This window comes from Lynx rufus, unplaced genomic scaffold (assembly GCF_022079265.1).
Source record: "Lynx rufus isolate CCGP_SWC_20201006 ecotype Redwood Valley unplaced genomic scaffold, mLynRuf1.p SCAF_1, whole genome shotgun sequence".
In the NCBI taxonomy this organism is placed as follows: Eukaryota; Metazoa; Chordata; class Mammalia; order Carnivora; family Felidae; genus Lynx; species Lynx rufus.
In genome coordinates, this window is record NW_025814823.1 from 72,566,563 (window position 1) to 72,585,065 (window position 18,503).

An 18,503-nucleotide genomic window follows, 5' to 3' on the forward strand; every position below is an offset into this window, starting at 1 on the left:
CAGACAATGATTAAAATGTTATGTTTTTTTTTTCTCATAAACATTTAAAATAACATACTGTTGTAGTAAGTTACACTATGACATTTGACATATATTTGTTACTATTTTTATTGAGATTTTCAATGCAAAACAATGCACATTTTGGAAAATACCCCCTTGTAATTTAAAAGTTTTAATTACCTGCAATACCAATGAAACCCAAAGGCAGAAGACCATAAATCCATCAAAAACACACCAGCGATCTTTCACATAGGAACTATCCCCCTAAAAATAAATTGCATGTGGAGTTATCACACAAAATTAATAACTTCAAAAAAAAATCTGTGGAAAGAAGGGCCAAATGTTAATTCGGTATAAGCTACCCATAATTTTTGTTTCATAGCTGAACACACTTTCCAAAGGAATACCTTTATCATTTTAAATGAAGCATTTTTATATAAAGAAAATAATTTATAAAACACAAGTGACTGCAGAGTGAGACATGGAAAATTTTAAGTTCACACAAATGGAAATCATCATCATTTTTTCTCTTAGCCACACAGATTCTACCATTTAAGAAACCAGAGGCCATCCTACTCAGTAGGCAGCTTAAGCCCCCAACCAGCTCTCTTCCTACAAGAACTAAGAGCCACAGGGATCAGCATGAAGGCCTTTCAGACTGTGAACCAACCACCATCAGTAGGAAATTAACCACGAATTCACCGTGAGCTACATTAAAAGTGAAGAATACACTTGCCTTCAGTAGTAAATATATCAAATATATATTGATTTCAACTGTAATTGGAATCGTATGTGATAAAAAAACACACTACTTTCATCTTTCAATAATCAATCTACTCTGACACTAGAATGCATATTTTTTAAAAAATGGGAATTAAAAAAAATTTCCCTTTCAAATAACAAACCAGAGAACTCCATTAGTTGAGAATTGGAACCTTAAATAGAAAGGCCTTTTCTTTCTTAGAACTGCCCCATTAAGTCACTAGTTTCATCACAATATATGAGACTCAATTCTGAATTCAGTGACATCTATTATTACCAACTCTGACTGAACCTGCTTAGAAAATAAAAATAGGAACAGAATGCCAAGATTTTTTTTTAAATGATGAAATGTGTTATAGGATATTTGTACATAATTTCCAGAACCATCCACCCTTAGTAATAAATAAATTATCAAAAAAGATTCCTTGAGAAGTTTCCAGGAATAATTTTTATTATTCACCAAACTAACAGTATGATAAGCCACTTAGTAAAAGTTATCTGACTCAGAGATGAAGTATAAATTCAGCTTAGTAACAGGAGGAATCATCTACTTTACACAGAGGATGTATAACACTGGGGTGCCTGGGTGGCTCAATTGATTAAGCATCTGACTTTGACTCAGGTCATGATGTTGAAGTTCATGAGTTCGAGCCCTGTGTCAGGCTCTGTGCTGACAGCTCAGAGCCTGGAGCCTGCTTTGGATTCTCTTTGAAATGTCTCCCTCTCTTTCTACCCCATCCTTGCTTGCACTCTGTCTCTGTCTCTGTCTCTGTCTCTGTCTCTGTCTCTCTCACAAAAATAAATAAACATTAAAATTTTTTTTAAAAAAGAGGAGGTATAATGCCTACTAAAACACAAACACACATACACACAAAACAATCTTGCATAGAAAAGTGTATATGTACACACCCAGCTAATGTGTAAGATAGAATAACTTACAATAAACCTATGAACATAGTGGGGAAGACAGGAAAATTAATTCTATGGAGAGTTTAAAGAAAACAATGCTAGTTCCCAAACGCCTAAATAATTTTATCAGTGGTGAGAGAATCAACCAAATTTGGTAACTCATGTACTTGAGAAGATTCACAAAAGAGATATGAAAGTAAACCCTGAGTCTTGGGGTCTGGGTCATGAGGAGGAAAATGACCTGTTAAGTGTTATGATCGTTATATGATGATTTAAACCCGAAGAAGAGAAAAATAGCACCTCAGAGAGCCACTGGTTCTGAGTATGTGCGTGCACACATGCTCACACACACACACACACATCACATACAGAAGAAATAATTTAAGGATATGATAGTTGCCCTCAAAACCTTACAAAACATCTTTCATTATAAGAGTCATGTTTGCCTGGTATATTGCATAGTTAGCTGAAAATATGAATTAATTATAATCTAAATGTAGACAATATAGCCAATATAAAATTGAATTTTCTCTGAGCCTAATTTCAGTTGATATCCAAAAGGATGACAAAATACAAATTACTTAAAGTTGCACTTTGAAGATTCCCTTGAGTTTCTTAATATACTAAGCAAATGTATTGTTCATTCATTCACTCAATGTATAGAATATCTTCCATGATCTAGACAGTGTTTAAGGCTGTAATGAAAGGAGTAGAAAAAAAAACCCAAAACTCCTACCCTTATGTGATTTACATTCTCAGTTTTAAAAAATGTTGAATATACAGGGGTCCCTGGGTGGCTCAGTCGGTTAAGTGTCTGACTTCAGCTCAGGTCATGATCTCATAGTTCGTGAGTCTGAGCCCCACGTCAGGCTCTGTGCTGACAGCTCAGTCTGGAGCCTGCTTCAGATTCTGTGTCCCTCTCTCTCTGCCTCTCCCCTGTTCATGCTCTCTCTCAAAAAGAAATATTAAAAAATTTCTAGAAAAAAAGGTTAAATATACAATATGTGTTGATATATCCTAGGAAGAAAAATAAAAGTATACATTTTCAAATTGACTTTTATTAAACAAATGTACTTTTTACTGGAATATTGGCAGAAAGAGACAAAAATATCACTTGATCTTTATTTTAAGAATGAGGCATAGTTGTGATTGTTTAAAAAAAAAAACAAAAAATTCCAAAAATGAAAACTGAAATTTTATGGGATGCAACAGAGAACTATTTTAAGCTAGTTCTTAACTTTTAACTTAGGCTAGTTTTAACTTTCTAAGGAACCTCCATACTATTTTCCACAGTGGCTGCACCAGTTTGCATTCCTACTAACAGTGTGAGAGGGCTCCACTTTCTCCACATCCTTGTCACCCTCCGATCCAGCAATTATACTACTAGGTATTTACCCAAAGAAGACAAAAATACCAATTTGCAGGGATACATGCACCCTGATGTTTATAGCAATATCTACAATAGCCAAATTATGGAAAGAGCCCAAATGTCCACTGACTGATGAATGGATACAGAAGATGTGGTGTATTGGTATGGTGGTGAAATAGTCCACTAGGCATAAGTTTTATGTATTATTTTTTGGCTTAGGTTACCAAGAGGCATTTAATATATATAAAAACCTTTAATAGGCAGTACAGTGAGCTGGGATACAAAGACGAGCAACACTCAGACCTCACCCCCCACCTCGTAAGTTTTGCTCTTTTCGTGTTCATTATTCATGCTGTCCTATATTCCTGAAAAATCCTCCCAAGTCTGTGCCAACTTTTTCCTTCAGATTCTGATCTGACCACAGCCCACCCTGATCAATGCTTTAGCTCACACATAATGCAGCAAGCAGCGTTTCAGCCTATACGTGTAAAAAACGTACATATTGTCTAACTTCCAGAATCGTCCTTTGTAATTCCCACCTGGTTGTTTAATGAATTACAATTTACTCCCTCCTGTTAATCAGTTCCTGTTTATCAGTTTTGAAGTTTGAGTTTTCCACTTAAATCTTTTCTAAACATATTCCCTGGTGTTGCATTAAAAAATAGTTTCTCCTCATTGCAAATGAGTCTTTTCTGAAGATTAGTAACACCTTGTGACTGGACAATTTCGGGCACCTTGCACAGAGTGTGACAACCAGAAGATATCAAATGAATTAGATGAGCGTATATATGATGTCTTACAGAGTTTCTGCAGATTACAAGCATACAGTAAGAAGTCCATTCATATGCCTCATGAATGCATCCATTTAAGCATCCATTCACTGAAATTAGTATTGTTCCTTAACAAGAATGATTCTTTGACTTCTGGCAAAGAGAGAAAGATGTATTATTATCTTTCAAGTTAATATCTAAAAGTTACGACTTTTTTCCTATATGATCATGAAAGACCACAGATGAAATTATAAGATAGCTTTTGGGTATTTCCTGGATGCATACAGTTTGACTGAAGAGAGGCTACAGGCCATGCAAATGGGAATCGGGTCAATGTGCATATACTTTGTGCACTATAATGTAGTTGCAAATATGACTGAACAGAAATTGATATCATGTTAATCACTATTGATAATCACTAAGGCTTCATAAGCTTAAAACAACTTTTTAAAAATATTTATTTTTGAGAGAAAAAGAGGTAATGTGAGCTGGGAAGGGGTAGAGAAAGAGTGCGGGGGGGACACAGCATCCAAAGCAGGCTCTTTGCTGAGATAAGACAGCCCAACTTGGGGCTTGAACTCACAAAACGTGAGATCATGACCTGAGCTCAAGGTAGATGCTTAACTGACTGAGCCACCCAGGTGCCCTTAAAACAACTTTTAATACATAGACTTTGAACCTGATGCTTTGAAATGTAATCTCATAATACATTTTGTGTCTGACACATTTACCAAATTGTCTCTTTTTTCATTTGTATTGTCAAAGACTTTTAATCATAATTGGTTATGTCCATATCCTTTTAAAATCCTCCTGTATTTTTAAAAATTTTTTTTTTACATTTTATTTATTTTTGAGAGAGAGAGAGAGAGAGAGAGAGAACAAGAGGGGAGGGGCAGAGATAGAGGGAGACACAGAACCCGAGGCAGGCTCCAGGCTCTGAGCTATCAGCACAGAGCCCGATGAGGGGCCCAAACCCATGAACCGCGAGATCATGACCTGAACCGAAGTCAGTTGCTTAACCGACTGAGCCACCCAGGCGCCCCCCAAAAAATCCTCCTGTATTAACACCCAAGTTATAATATTCGCAAGTTATAAGCTGTCCCTTTTCCCTACCTCCAGAGTATGTAACCAGAGCTTAACATACAGGTACTCAAGAAATGTTAACACCTCAAATATGGCAGAAAGGTTTTAATTTGCCTGTTCCATCCACAAAAATGGAGAGCAGACAATGCTGAGGCAGAAATCTGCATGCTGGTGGCTGAGGAGTTATTCAAGAGTTGTCTGTCAATTTTTACAAAGGTAAATACTCAGAGGCTGCCAATCAATTATACAGTATAAGAGAGGAACCTAAATTGCCATGCAAGTATTTAATAAGCAGAGAAACCAAACACATTTATCTGAAGACATTTCTAAGGATACAGTTTGCCTTTGCAAAAATGATAGGCACTGGTCTAGCTTCCTGAGCACATGATTTATTGTTCCCAGTTCCCAGGGCCCATCTGTCACTGTGTCTTAGCCTTATTATTTATCACTTCAACAGTGCTCAGAGCATGCATGTTACTTTTACCTATGTTTATTGCCACATGAAAAATAGACAAACGAGGATTGTCTGAAGAATTCGCAGTCTGCAATACATGGAATGTTCTGCAACAACACAAACATCTATCACCCAAATGGTTTATTTCTGCCTCCAGGGATTTGGTGAGCTAGACTGCTTCTCAGAATAGGGATTAGTGGTGAGGCAATTAGAAACAAATTATTGGGGAGTGGCAATGAATTGGCAGACCTTCAAGCATGAGGAACGTTATAAAAGCCGTGAAATCCTTAAAATAATACATACCTCAAACCAAAATTTTTGAAGACATTTCTTGCCAGAAGGATTTCCTGCCTCAGTTTCTCCTGCAGTGCACAGAGCATGTCACCTCTGGAGTGAACCACTCAAATCCAAAGCAGATCAGGTCACTCTCAGAGTTGAGTCCCCCGTGTACCTTTACTGACCCTTTACTTCCATCCTCCAACACCCCTGCCACAGACCACATTTACTCAGGACACTGGCTTCACGTTCCTCTTTCTTCAAGACTTCTCCAATATCCCCAAGAAAACTTTTTCACTATTTCTTGTGCCCTCTCTCCCCATATCTTTTACAAAATACCATTACAGCATTTTTGCAAAACTACAAAGGTGTGTCCCTCAATCTGAATTCTCACTATTTATATTTGCAAAAATATTTGTCCCCAGATCACTATGTTACTAGAAAATCTCTATAATGAATCGGCATGTGTGCCAGTGGAAACATTGAAGCTGCCCATAAATCCTTCAAGAAGGTCTGGGTACAATGTAGGTATAGCTCTGTTGCTCTTTTGGGCTAAATCTTGTCCTGGCATTGATCATCTACTTCACAAATAAGGGTCAAGTGCATCACAATCTTCCTCTGCCCATCTTCCCTCAGAGGGTTAGCTTTTCACGGGACCTGGGACTAAAGTACGAACTCAGGTCATTTGATCTGGCTTCATCAACTTTTTTTTTTTTTTAATTTTTTTTTTTCAACGTTTATTTATTTTTGGGACAGAGAGAGACAGAGCATGAACGGGGGAGGGGCAGAGAGAGAGGGAGACACAGAATCGGAAACGGGCTCCAGGCTCTGAGCCATCAGCCCAGAGCCTGACGCGGGGCTCGAACTCACGGACCGCGAGATCGTGACCTGGCTGAAGTCGGACGCTTAACCGACTGCGCCACCCAGGCGCCCCTGGCTTCATCAATTTTAAGACATCTTATCCCCCCACTCCACCCCAATATAGTTTAACATTTCTAAATTTAGGATGTATCTTGTAATCAATTGCATCAATTGATTGCATTCATTACAATCTTACATCTTACAATCAAAGTGTAATTAGAAGCACTTTTTCTTTCCTAGGGACTATAACGTGTGCCTCACCTTACAACGGATGACCTCACAGATTCAATCAAATGTGATAGATAGTCCTTTTGCATATTATTTCTTTGCTTATTTACATAAGAGCACATGACCCCACTCTTGTTTGGTGCATACAAAACATCCACTCCTGAATTCCTTAAATACAAATAACTGAGCGATAGGTGTTTTAGATGTTGTTCATTATACAGAAATGTGCGGGGGAATTATACAGTGTTAGAGAACAATTTAGTGATATTTGGAGAAGTTGGTTGGGGTTTCTGTAATACATTATTAATTTTCCATTTAAACTGATGGAACACAGGCACCTTTTTCTGCAAATATGCTGAAATATATTTGCAGGAATAGGTTAGATGCAGAAACTCAGAGGTGCTCATAAGTGGTTTACAAGTCAGATCCACAAAGTGGAGTTCTGCTCTTTGTCTCTTCTCCTAGGGCAGTGGTGATATCATTACAAGTGGTCCAATCAACGTCTGCCAACTGATTAAATGGAAACTTGGAAACAGTACTTGGGATTAACAATATAACTCTCTCTTATATTTATATTATACTTCTATCTTAAGCACCTTAAAATTTTAGGATCTTGAATATATATTTATGCATAGTTCAACATATGAGGCAAAACACTAGGTCAATAAAACTAGTGACCAATACTAGAAAGCCACAGTGTCAGTACTTTTGTTTCAAAAACTAAAGTTTCTGGATTTGGCTTGCTGCAGGTGATTCTATAAACTAGGTGATTAGTGGACCACATTCTCTTAAGCATTAGGTGGGAATTTTAGGTGTACCATAACATTGCCAAAGCAGGCTAGGTATAATTTTAGAGCATTGTATATGATGATGAGCACGGCACACTGGTTTGCTTCTATAAATATTTTATATGGACGAATATAGTTCTACCCATGGAAAACACTCTTCCAAAAATAAAAGACCAGAATTCCCCAAATCCCTGACATATGTGTACACCGACTCACTCATACTCTTCCAACAGAAGACACATGACATATTGGTGTTAATCACTTAATAACTAAATCTGACTGCTCCTCAGAAATATCGTGGTGAAATCAGTGCATATGGTACAATTTCCAACCAAAATATTTGTACAGCTCTGTTACAAAAAATGTAAAATCGTATTAACAAAAGTATAACCTGATGCTTAAAATAGAATATGAGATGCACATATACATTCGTAATGATCCTGTATACGTGCGGAAAAAACACAAGCGTTAAGCCCTATAAGTGAACAAACACAGCACATGTTTGCAAATTTTCTGGGTAAAGTCACTAAAAAATCGAGAGGTAACTGTAGTGCTATTGGCCAATGAATTAAGGTAGAGAGAGCATGGAAATATTTTATGAAAACACAAGTTTTTTAGCAGACAGGTGTTTAATAAAAGTTTAAAAAATATAGCAGGGTTAATTAATGAGAGCACAGTAATTCAAACTTGAGGTCCTCTGGAAAATGATCATACAGCCCCTATATGGGCTGATGTACTTTATTATGGACTAATTTAAATACTTACATCTTTCTCCCTCAACTGTAAAACCAAAACAAATTTATAAATACAAAAATACAAGGCCAATAAAATTTAAATTGACAACATAAATTTACCGTAACCTGATATTTTGCTAAAATTAAGTGTTTTTTTTAAAGTTCATTTATTTTGAGAGAGAGAGGCAGATCATGAGCAGGGAGGGGCAGAGAGAGAGGGAGACAGAGGATCCGAAGTGGGCTCTGTGTTGACAGCAGAGAGCTCCATGCAGGGCTTGAACCCACGAACATGGGATGCTAACCTGAGCTAAAATCAAGAGTCAGATGCTCAATCAACTGAGCCACCCAGGACCCCGCTAAAACTAAGTCTTATGAAAAGTCTGAGATTTGCTCCCAACTTTAGCATATAATCCAAAAATTTCAAGTTGTATATACTTAAGGTGTACAATGTAGTTGTTGACATATGTTTATAACTCAATAGGAAAACAAATAACCTGATTTTAAAAGGGCAAAGGACAAGAATAGACGTTTCTCTAAAAAAGACATACACATGGCCAGCAGGTATATGAAAAGGCACTCAACTTCACTAATAATCAGGAGAATTAAAATCAAAACATAATAAAATATTATTGCATATATGTTAGGATTTACCAAAAAGACAAGAGATAACGAGTGTTGGGGAGGGCGTGGAGAAAAAAGAACCCTGTGTACTGTTGCAGGGAATGTCAATTGGTACAGCCATTATAAAAAAAAAAATATGGAGATTCCTAAAAAAAATTAAAAACAGAAATACTTTATAATCCAGCAATCCCACTTCTGAGTATATGTCTAAAGGAAGGTAAGTTAAGTTTCAAATACAAGAATGTAATCTTAAGTCCAATATACTCTTTGGTCTGTATTTGTCATAACATGCATGTTTGCAGAAATCCGTGTTACAAAAATGATACTAAAGTCATGGCTTTCTGCAGTGGGGGGTACAAGGGTGAAAATTCAGTGAGATGATAAATTTAAAGCTTGGTTCAGGAACATCAAACTTCCTATTTAACTACATTTAACCAAAATGTCAGCTAGCATTTAAATACTGAACACCAGTTTTAATGAGATATGAAGCTGTAACGATTACTTCAAGATAATGTTAGCAATGCAGCATTACTAAAATCTGCATTATATTTGTGTTTAATCCAAATATTCCTAAATGAAAAATAAAAATCTGTGTTTGATGTTAATTTTCAATTTTTAATTCTTACAGACTGAAAATTAAAAAAACATTTTTAGTTTTAGTCAATAGCTCATCATCCAAATATTGATGGAAGTCAGAAAACACTGGACATGACTCAATAACAGCATTTTGAAAACAAACTGGTCATAAAGCAAATATTTTATTTAACGACTGCTTTGACTAATATTTGAACTATTAAAACCTCTGTTCATTCAGTGCTCTGTTCACTTGGCATGAATATATTAAGTCCACCTCTGTTCTTCTTGTCATTAGACTGTGACAGTGAAATGTCTGTCATTTTCATGATGTGAAATCCAAGGCTTAATTTATTAAATAACTTAAGAAACAAAACTTTTACTCTAGGAAATGTCATGCTTTTGTTCGTTCAAATTGGAATCTCAAAGAAATCAACACATGGTGATTTTAATCCCAAAGTACTCCATCCAGAATATTCAGAGATTGTCATTGCCTGAATAGCCAACATACACAAGTGCCAGCGTCATCCGAGGCCCTCTGGGGAATCACAGAATTAAAAACAGGGCTAGGCTGTGCTGAGCATGAAGTTACAGTGGCATAAAAAATTCCTCCACCCTCACAAGACCACTTTTCCTCCAAGTTGACCTCCTGGTTTAGCTACCAATTTTGAGTACCTTGACATATCTAAACCTAATGTTTAAAATAACTGGCCTAGCAAGTTTGTGAAAAACCTAGACAATCTTCAAATCATTCTGAAATCCACTGGTTGAGGTATGGCAGGTGCCCACTGCTCCCATGAACCAGCACTTTTCCCGGTGGGCTGTGGGTCACAAATTAGAGCCATGTTGCTTTTCCTGGGGGCCATGCTTACTATACTCACAATAGGCTCTTGGTGATTCTCTGAGTTTACTGGTTTCTTGGTAAATGCAGTGGTGGTAGATTGCGGTGGCTTTGAGGATTCCTTTCAAGTTCAATTCTTGAACTTGAAACTGAATTTCTCTTTTACATGTGTACCCCAATTTTCTGTGAGTTTCCACAGAACTCAGAAGTTTCCACAAACTCTGTGAAGTTTCCACAAACTTCAGAAAACTCTTTTCAAAGCTTCTTACAATATCTAACAATAGCAAGCAGCTGCCTGGTCAAGTGGCTAGCTGAAACTAATTCTGCAGTGAGTTGAACAGTGTGCCCCCCAAAGCCATACCCACTCAGAACCTCAGAATGTGACCTTATCTGGAAAGAAGGTCTTTCAAAAATGTAATTAGTTAAGATGAGGTCATACTGAATTAGAGTGAGCCCTAAATCCAATGACTGGTGTCCTTAAAAGAAGAGGCGAGGACACACAGAGACACGTGGAGGGAAGAAATCCACACGAAGACAGGAGCAGAGATTGGAGTAATGCAGCTAGCTACAAGCTGAGGAATCTCAAAAACTGCCCGGAGTCACCCAAAGTGAGGAAGAGCAAGGTGGGGTTTTTCCCTTCAGAAGGATCATGGCTCTGCTGACATTCTGATTTTGGACTTGTGGCCTCACAGAACTGTGAGATGATAGATTTCTGTTGTTTTCAGCCATCAAATTTGTGTCATTAGTTATAGAAGAAGTAGGAAACTACTACAAACTCCAAAGTACTTGTGAGCTCTTTGGAGTTTAATTCTTTGACGGCCACTATGACTATGTAATCAAAGGTGGGAAGTCAGGCAATAACAAACGCTTTGAGAGCAGTGTTCAGGGAATTAATCAATGTATCTTTAGACAAGCTTCCAGCTTCACTCTCGTCCTTTTTGTCTCCACTATCAGGTGCATGAGACTGCATTTCCCCCTGTGACTTCTCCTCCAAACCCTAATATAACCTGGCCAATCAGATATTCACTCTCACAATTGTGAACCTTGACTTCTGAGGACAAAGACAGAGAGAACCTGGGGAAATGTTCACAAAGGCAGCAGTGGTGGCATGTGGACCAGATTGCTGAGATGTGTGACCTGAGCTGAGCTCATTGCTGCCCTGAGTGCAGAGCTCCCTGGAGTGTACTGTGTAAGCTCGATCTCCCAGTGCCGAATTTGCTCAATATGTTCAAGAGACCTCCCACCACTTCCTTTAAAAAAAAAAAAGACAGCCAGAATTTGCTTCTTTGGTCATAGAGTAAGAAGCTGTGTCCAACACAAAGTATATGCTAAATAAACTGCTTTAAAGGTTAAGCAGTTGACTTCAATTGGGGAAAGATATTAATGGTAGTTCTCTGAATCTCCCAAATTTCCTAAGAAACGAAAGCAAGTGAGATAGCATAGAAAAAAATATTCATGGACATAATCTTGAATAAAGCTACGTGACAATGCATTCCAAAATAAAGACCAAAACTATTGACAGTATCAACACCTACTCAAGATCGCAGCTTGGGGAGGTATAGAAGGAAAGCATGCAGGGAAGTTATGGCTGATCCAAGAATTTCATACTGAAACTACTAAGAAATACTAGTGAAATACTCAGGGGAAGCCTCACTAAGTGAATCTGGGAATACATAGCAAAATTCCTAGAAATGTAAATAGAGCAGTCTACAAATTGGAGGTGAATATAACATAAAAGAAAAAAACAAAAATAAGTAATAAAAACAAAGTGCCCACCAAAGGGTTGCAGAAAGATCAAAGGTAACAGAATATCCTAATCTCCCAAATGTACCTAATAAAAACTCCTTACAGGGAGACCAGAGACCCAAGCTAAATAAAATCTCCTGGAGTAGAATCCAAAGTGGGTACGGCAGGGACATGAGGGACAAAAGATAGGAAGGATTAGACAAGAGGACCAGCAGTTCAGAGGAGGTAGAGATATGACCTGGGATGGTCACCACACAGAGAAGCTATATATTTTATACTTCATGGTAACAACGGCGTAGGGAATCCTCAACCTGATAACGTATGGAAGCTACTCTACCCATTTCACAAGAGCAACAACAACAAAGATAACAGAACAAAAGGATTATGACCAAGTCCTTATGAATATATTATAATCATATGTTAGATTATATAATACTACATATATGATCATAGTCCTTATAAATATGTAAAATGATGTATGTTTTACATATAAATATGTAAAATAATGTATAAAATATAAGAAACACAAAAAATAAATATATAAAACAGATAAAAACTCCAGTAGTATATAACAAAATGATCAAAAGAAATTAAAAAAAATAAATGCTGCAAGAGCACCACAAAACTGGAAACAGGGAAGTACAGAAATGGTGTCTAAATAATAGGACATTATGAAAAAAAAGACAGGAAAGTGTTCAGGAAATAATTAGAATTGGAAAGAAATGGAAAAAAAATTTTAGAAAGAGAAGTAAACTTGAAGGAGCACAAGATGGGGAGTACAGTAAAGGAAACAGAATTAAAAAAAAAGATAAAAATGAAACAAATGAAACAAAACACATGGAAAGAAAATGATGGAAATAAAAGACCAAAATGTGATCCTGGAGTCATTAGAATACAAAAGAAATCCTGAAGAACAACAAGACAGGATGGAATAAAATAAATATCATGTGATATACCTATATCCATAATAGTCAACAAAAGATGTATTCTCATAGAGCTACTGGCTTTACTAAAAAAGGAAAGACTCTCAGTATTCAAAAGAAAAGATTACACAGAAGGAAAAAGCAGTCTCATAGTCACATTTATACCAGAGGCAATCAAGTACCATATTTAAAAATCTCAAGAAATGACAATGTAAAACATCTTCAAAAATCTAGGAATAGACCAAAAAAGCAAAAAATAAATAAATTAATTAATAAATAAAGGCAAAAGTAAAAATTGAGTTAGAATGATTAAGCTAATTCTAAGTAAACCAATTGGCTAATCTAAAACAAAATGAAACAAAACAAAACAAACAATACTAGCCAATATAACCTAAAGAAACTCTAACAAAAGATTCAAAATTCAGAGAAAGTACTAGTCAAAGAGAGAAAATTAAAATTATTTAAACAATCTTATGTTAACAAATTAAACTAAATAGTGGATAATTTCCTAAAAGAGTAACTTCACCAAACAGACCCCAATAGACCACACAAGTCTAGACAGAACAATTTCCATAAAAGAAACAGAAATAGAAAGGAGCTCCACCAAAAAAAAAAAAAAAAAAAAAAAAAAAAAAAAAAAAAAAAAAGTACTAGGACCAGATGGTTTCATAGATTTGTACCAAACTCGTGAAGTTAAAACAATTTCAAGATAGAGCATAGGAGTGCATGTGCACCCCTCCCCCCACACACAGAAAATCTAATATCAAATCCTGACAAAGATCAGACAAAATTAAAAGAAGGAAAATAATAGCAAGTATAATAAATTGCACATTAAACCAGAATTAAACTGTGCCGTGACCCCACTCAGGTTTTTCCAGAAATGTAAGGATGGCTCAATACTAGGAAATCTACCCTATTACAAGAGCTAAAGAGAAAAATAATCATTCAACAAAATTTAAAAGCTATTCATGATACAACAGTCAAAAACTGTAATTGATGTTTATTCACCTAATCTGATAAGATATACATACTTCAAACTCCAATCCTTCTAATTATTTAATGAGGAAACATTAGAGATGTTCTAAAGAAGCCAGGGGTTAAGCAACTACGTTCACCACCTCTAATACTTTTTTAAATTGGGCTGACTCAATTAAGTAAGCGAAAGCAATTAGAAGCATATGCATTGGGAATAAAAAGACAAAACTGTCTTTATTTTTACAGGATTTGATGATATGGAAATGCCAAAAGAAATAATGGAAAAGCAGAATTCAGTAAATTTAGTAAAGTAGCAGGAAATAATATTAACATATAAAATAACAGCCTTCATTTAAAAGAACAATAGCAAGTTGCAACAGCTAATAGAAGACCCCATACTGATAGGAAAAAGACGAAATAACACACCAGAGCATAAATATAACAAAAAATGTGCAAAACGTATATAAGGAGAAGTATAAAACACTCCTGTAAGACACAAGGGCAGACTTGGTAGAATGGAAAGACAGCACGTGATTTGGGATAGGAAGAAATGTGTGTGGCTTGAAAAACCATGAGCAAAGATAATGATAACTGGGGACAAGTAAATACAATTTACATCACAAAGGGCTAATATTCCTAACACAATGAGTACCAAAATTTGAATGAAAAATAATCACAACTTGAAAATGGCCTTTGCATACAATCAGACTCAACCTCACTCTCAAAACGGAAATGCAAATTAAAACTACACTGCGTTTCCATATCTCACCCATCAGATTGGCAAATATCTATAAGTTTTACAAAATACTTTGTGATGACCACTCAGGGAAAGAGGCGCCCATGTACATCGTTGTCTACAAAGTCAAAATGGTTCTGGGAATACGGAATATAGAGAAACTAATAATGGAACCACTAGGAAGCAATTCACCATTTATCTAGAATGTAGAACTTTCTACAGAAGACTCATTTTCCCAATGGATCCACGATATGAAAAAAAAAATTTTTTTTGCAAGGTTTGTGGAGTTGAGAACTAATGGGCTTAAAGAGACTTAAATGAGATTTAAAAATATAACAAATATCCTTTGTGGAGCCTGTGTGAGACCTGATTCAAAGAAGCCATCTTATTATAAAAGGAAATATTTTAGACAATTGGGAAAAATATGAATATGAAATGGTACTGGCCTACATTAATAAATTATTGTTAATTCTGCTAGATGCAATAATAGCACAATGGTAATGGTTTAAACATTTTATCAGCAATGCATATGGAGTTACATCTGAAATGACCTGATTTCTCAGATTTGCTTTAAAATGAATAGAGTCTGGCAAATATTGACAATTGTTGATATTGAGTTATAGGGATTCACTACAACTCTAATCTTCACTTTTGTGTGAACTTAAAATTTTCCATAAGAAAAAGATTTTCAAAAAGTTAAAAATGAAAAGAGTAATGCATTGACTGTGATCCCTCTCTTTTAAGGATAACGCACAATGAATTATGTACAAAGAGAAGCAGTGACCCGTAACTTCATGTTATGCATCATCTCATTAGATTCTTAAAATCCTTGTACAAAATAAGGCCCTTTTCTACCAAAATTATGTAACTGGAGATGCTGGTACAGCCAGTAAAGGAAAGAGCTAAGGTCTGAGTCAAATCTGTCACTCACAGACCCTTACTTGTCCATTCTGCAATTTCATCACACCACTGTCTCCCTACATAGCACAATTTCAAATACTTTAGAGACGTCATCTACATAGTTTTATCCTCTGTGTGAAGGTCAGTGGTATAGAAGGGATATCTTCAGACAGAACTTTCCTTCTTTTGCTTTTTCTTTCTTTTCCTTTTTATTTATTTTTTGTCTCCCAATGGTGCCAATTGCATGCCTTTTTATTATACTTCCTTTTATTATACTCTTGCTTTCCATCTCATGTCTTTTCTCTTCACCGCTTTATATCTTCAGGACACCTTGGACTAAAGACATTCTGAATACCATCACACTGTGACTTCATCATGTAACATTTATTCTGCATCCTGTAAATCCACAGGAACCACACGTGGGCTGGTCACTGCATCAGGCCACAGGTTCACCTATATGTGGCAGAATCAACCCTACTCTGGCCATGAAGCCAGTAGTCAGACCATCTAGCTCCTTCCTGGATAACCCAAGGCTTTGCATCTTACACAATTTATTTCACTTTTTAAATATTCTTAGGCATCATATTTTCACCAACCCCTGGAGTCATGCCCAATTTTTAAAAACTTCAGTATGGATAAAGAGATGTTTTTATTTTACTGAGACAAAAAGGAAAATATTATTAAACTACTTCAGATTCTCCACGCATTTTGGTTAGAAAACACTCACCTTGACAATATCCCGGATATGCATTTTTGCTATCATCTCCGCGGAGATTCTCAGTGCATTTTGGTTAGAAAACACTCACCTTGACAATACCCCGGATGTGCATTTTTGCTATCATCTCCGCGGTGTAGAGAAACATCAACAAAGTATCCAGAGTGAAAGTCACATACTGAAGAGGGGGGTAGTGTTCGAATGTCATGGGCGTGTTCATACAGACAGAGATAACGCTGATGATGGCACAGATGCGTAGCAAGGAGTGAACCCACTGCAAAAATGGTCCAAAGTTACCACGTGACACCATAAAACACTATCTTCAACTTGTGCTCTAAGCCACACTATTTGGAAACCATGATACTGAGATTAAAATATTTCACCAGCATGGTGAAGACAAAGAAGGAAAGTAATGTCTGTTAAGTACATACAATGTGCTAAATATTTTCACATACTTTACATCATTTAATGCTGAAAGCAGCCTCCGGTCCACATGAACACACTAGGACTGAAAGTTTAAGAGACTCTTCTGTGGTCATGTAGTTCAGCCTTTAACGAAGCAGGAGGATTTGACTCATCAGAGGCTGGGAAAGGCCTCGAGGCAGGGAAACCATGTGAACTGGCCAGATATCTCGGAGGAACAGGAAGACAATGATGAGGCTCAAGTGGACAGTGTGCACATTCAGGAAGGAACAGTTGCTGGGCTATTAGAGCCAGAATATAAAGAGTCTTCAATGTAACACTAATGCGTTTTAATTTGCAATGCAGGTAATAGGGATGTTTCAATGACTGTAAGGCAAAAGGGCAATGTGAACAGAAATGGAAATGTAGGGAGAAATCTGAGCATGTCAGACACGTAGTCTGGAGGGCAGCTTAGACGAAGAAGACCAGAAAGCGGGGGGAGACAGGGCAGATGATATTTACCCAGGTCGGGGGAAAGACAATCACTGCGAGTGTAACAGTTCATTGCCTTCCTTCTGCCTCTGCTGTGAGTTCACTAATACAGTGGAGCTTACTCTGTGTGGTAGAGATGAGCTTTGAAGACCCGGGAACATGCCACTCTACCTTCTGGCTGCTACACTATCTAGTCCAGTGACATTGTACCAAATGTTCCCCTCAAGTTTTCATCACCTTAATTAGGCAAAAAAGGTGACAAAATTCTTCAGAGACACTATGCACTATCTCATTAACCTTTACTTCTACTCAAAACTTGTAACTCAGAAGACAACTTTTAATTCCAAACATTTGATTATCCCCTCACAGATTCATGCACACTGAGAACCATGAGTAAAGGGAGTCTGATAGAACAGATTACTCATCTGGGGCTCTGGCTTTGGATCGGACTGAGAAGTGGCATTATCATTATCGCTACACTGAGGACAGCATGACGGAGGGGGGAGAGGCGGGAGCAGGCCACCCAGAAGACCTTCCTATGTGAATAACTCGCAGCGGCACCTCTTTATTCCGTCTGAATTGTTCTCAACTTCCAGACTCTGAGACTCATCCATATTCTACTACAGCTCAAACAGTCATTTCAAAGCCAAAGGTACATGATTTTTGAATTATATGAATCAAATTTCCTTTTCAATCAGCATGTGCTTCTCCATTCTTCAAAAAAGAAACTTACTGGCTTGTTAATCCAGAGTATGTCAGCGTTGTCTGACAGAGATTCATCCGGACCAAAGTCAGCAACTGGCTGGGCCTCCACCCTGGAGCTCTGCTTCCTTTTGAGCATGCTGGAGTTAGCTCTCGTGAGCAAGTACAAAACTGCAGTCTGGAAGAAGAGAGACAGTTATGTTAGTCACCTAAACCATCTTGACCGCGATCACTTCCAAAGCAGAGTCCCCCATGTAATCATATGCATACATTAATCATACACAGGATCGATTATATTGTGTATGATAAGCACATGCAAAAAGAAAAAGAGATTTTAAAAGCAGATAAAACATCAATCCAAGTTTGAATTTCTTCTTCTCTCTCAACACGACAGATCATCCTGTGCACTTCATAAACAATTTGCATGCCAGTTTAGAGAGCACTAGTCTAGGTGAACTGGGGTAGATTAGTTTTGCCCTTTAGGACACACGCATTACTAGGAACTTTTTTGAGGTCTATGTTCATATATCCAGAGCTGTCCCCACTTAAAGGCGGTCTGTGCTAGAGCACAGGTGACCAATCCAGATGAAATATTCAGATCTTTGGCAGGATTTCCCCCCAGGTTAATTGAATGTGACATTCA

The 18,503-nt window shown here is 37.0% G+C and overlaps 1 protein-coding gene across 3 annotated transcripts in view; it reads right to left on the reverse strand.

Annotated features, from left to right (window-relative positions):
• Positions 1-17,999, reverse strand: part of NALCN (sodium leak channel, non-selective) — a 298,095-nt gene extending 280,096 nt beyond the window's left edge. For all 3 annotated transcript variants that reach the window (XM_047081619.1, XM_047081611.1, XM_047081602.1), the window contains exons 1-3: positions 17,892-17,999; positions 16,356-16,538; positions 181-264 (exon numbers count right to left, since the gene is read on the reverse strand). In XM_047081619.1, coding sequence (XP_046937575.1) covers positions 181-264; positions 16,356-16,538; positions 17,892-17,999 — 375 coding nt within the window. The remainder of the gene's footprint in view (positions 1-180; positions 265-16,355; positions 16,539-17,891) is intronic.
• Positions 18,000-18,503: the final 504 nt, after the last annotated feature.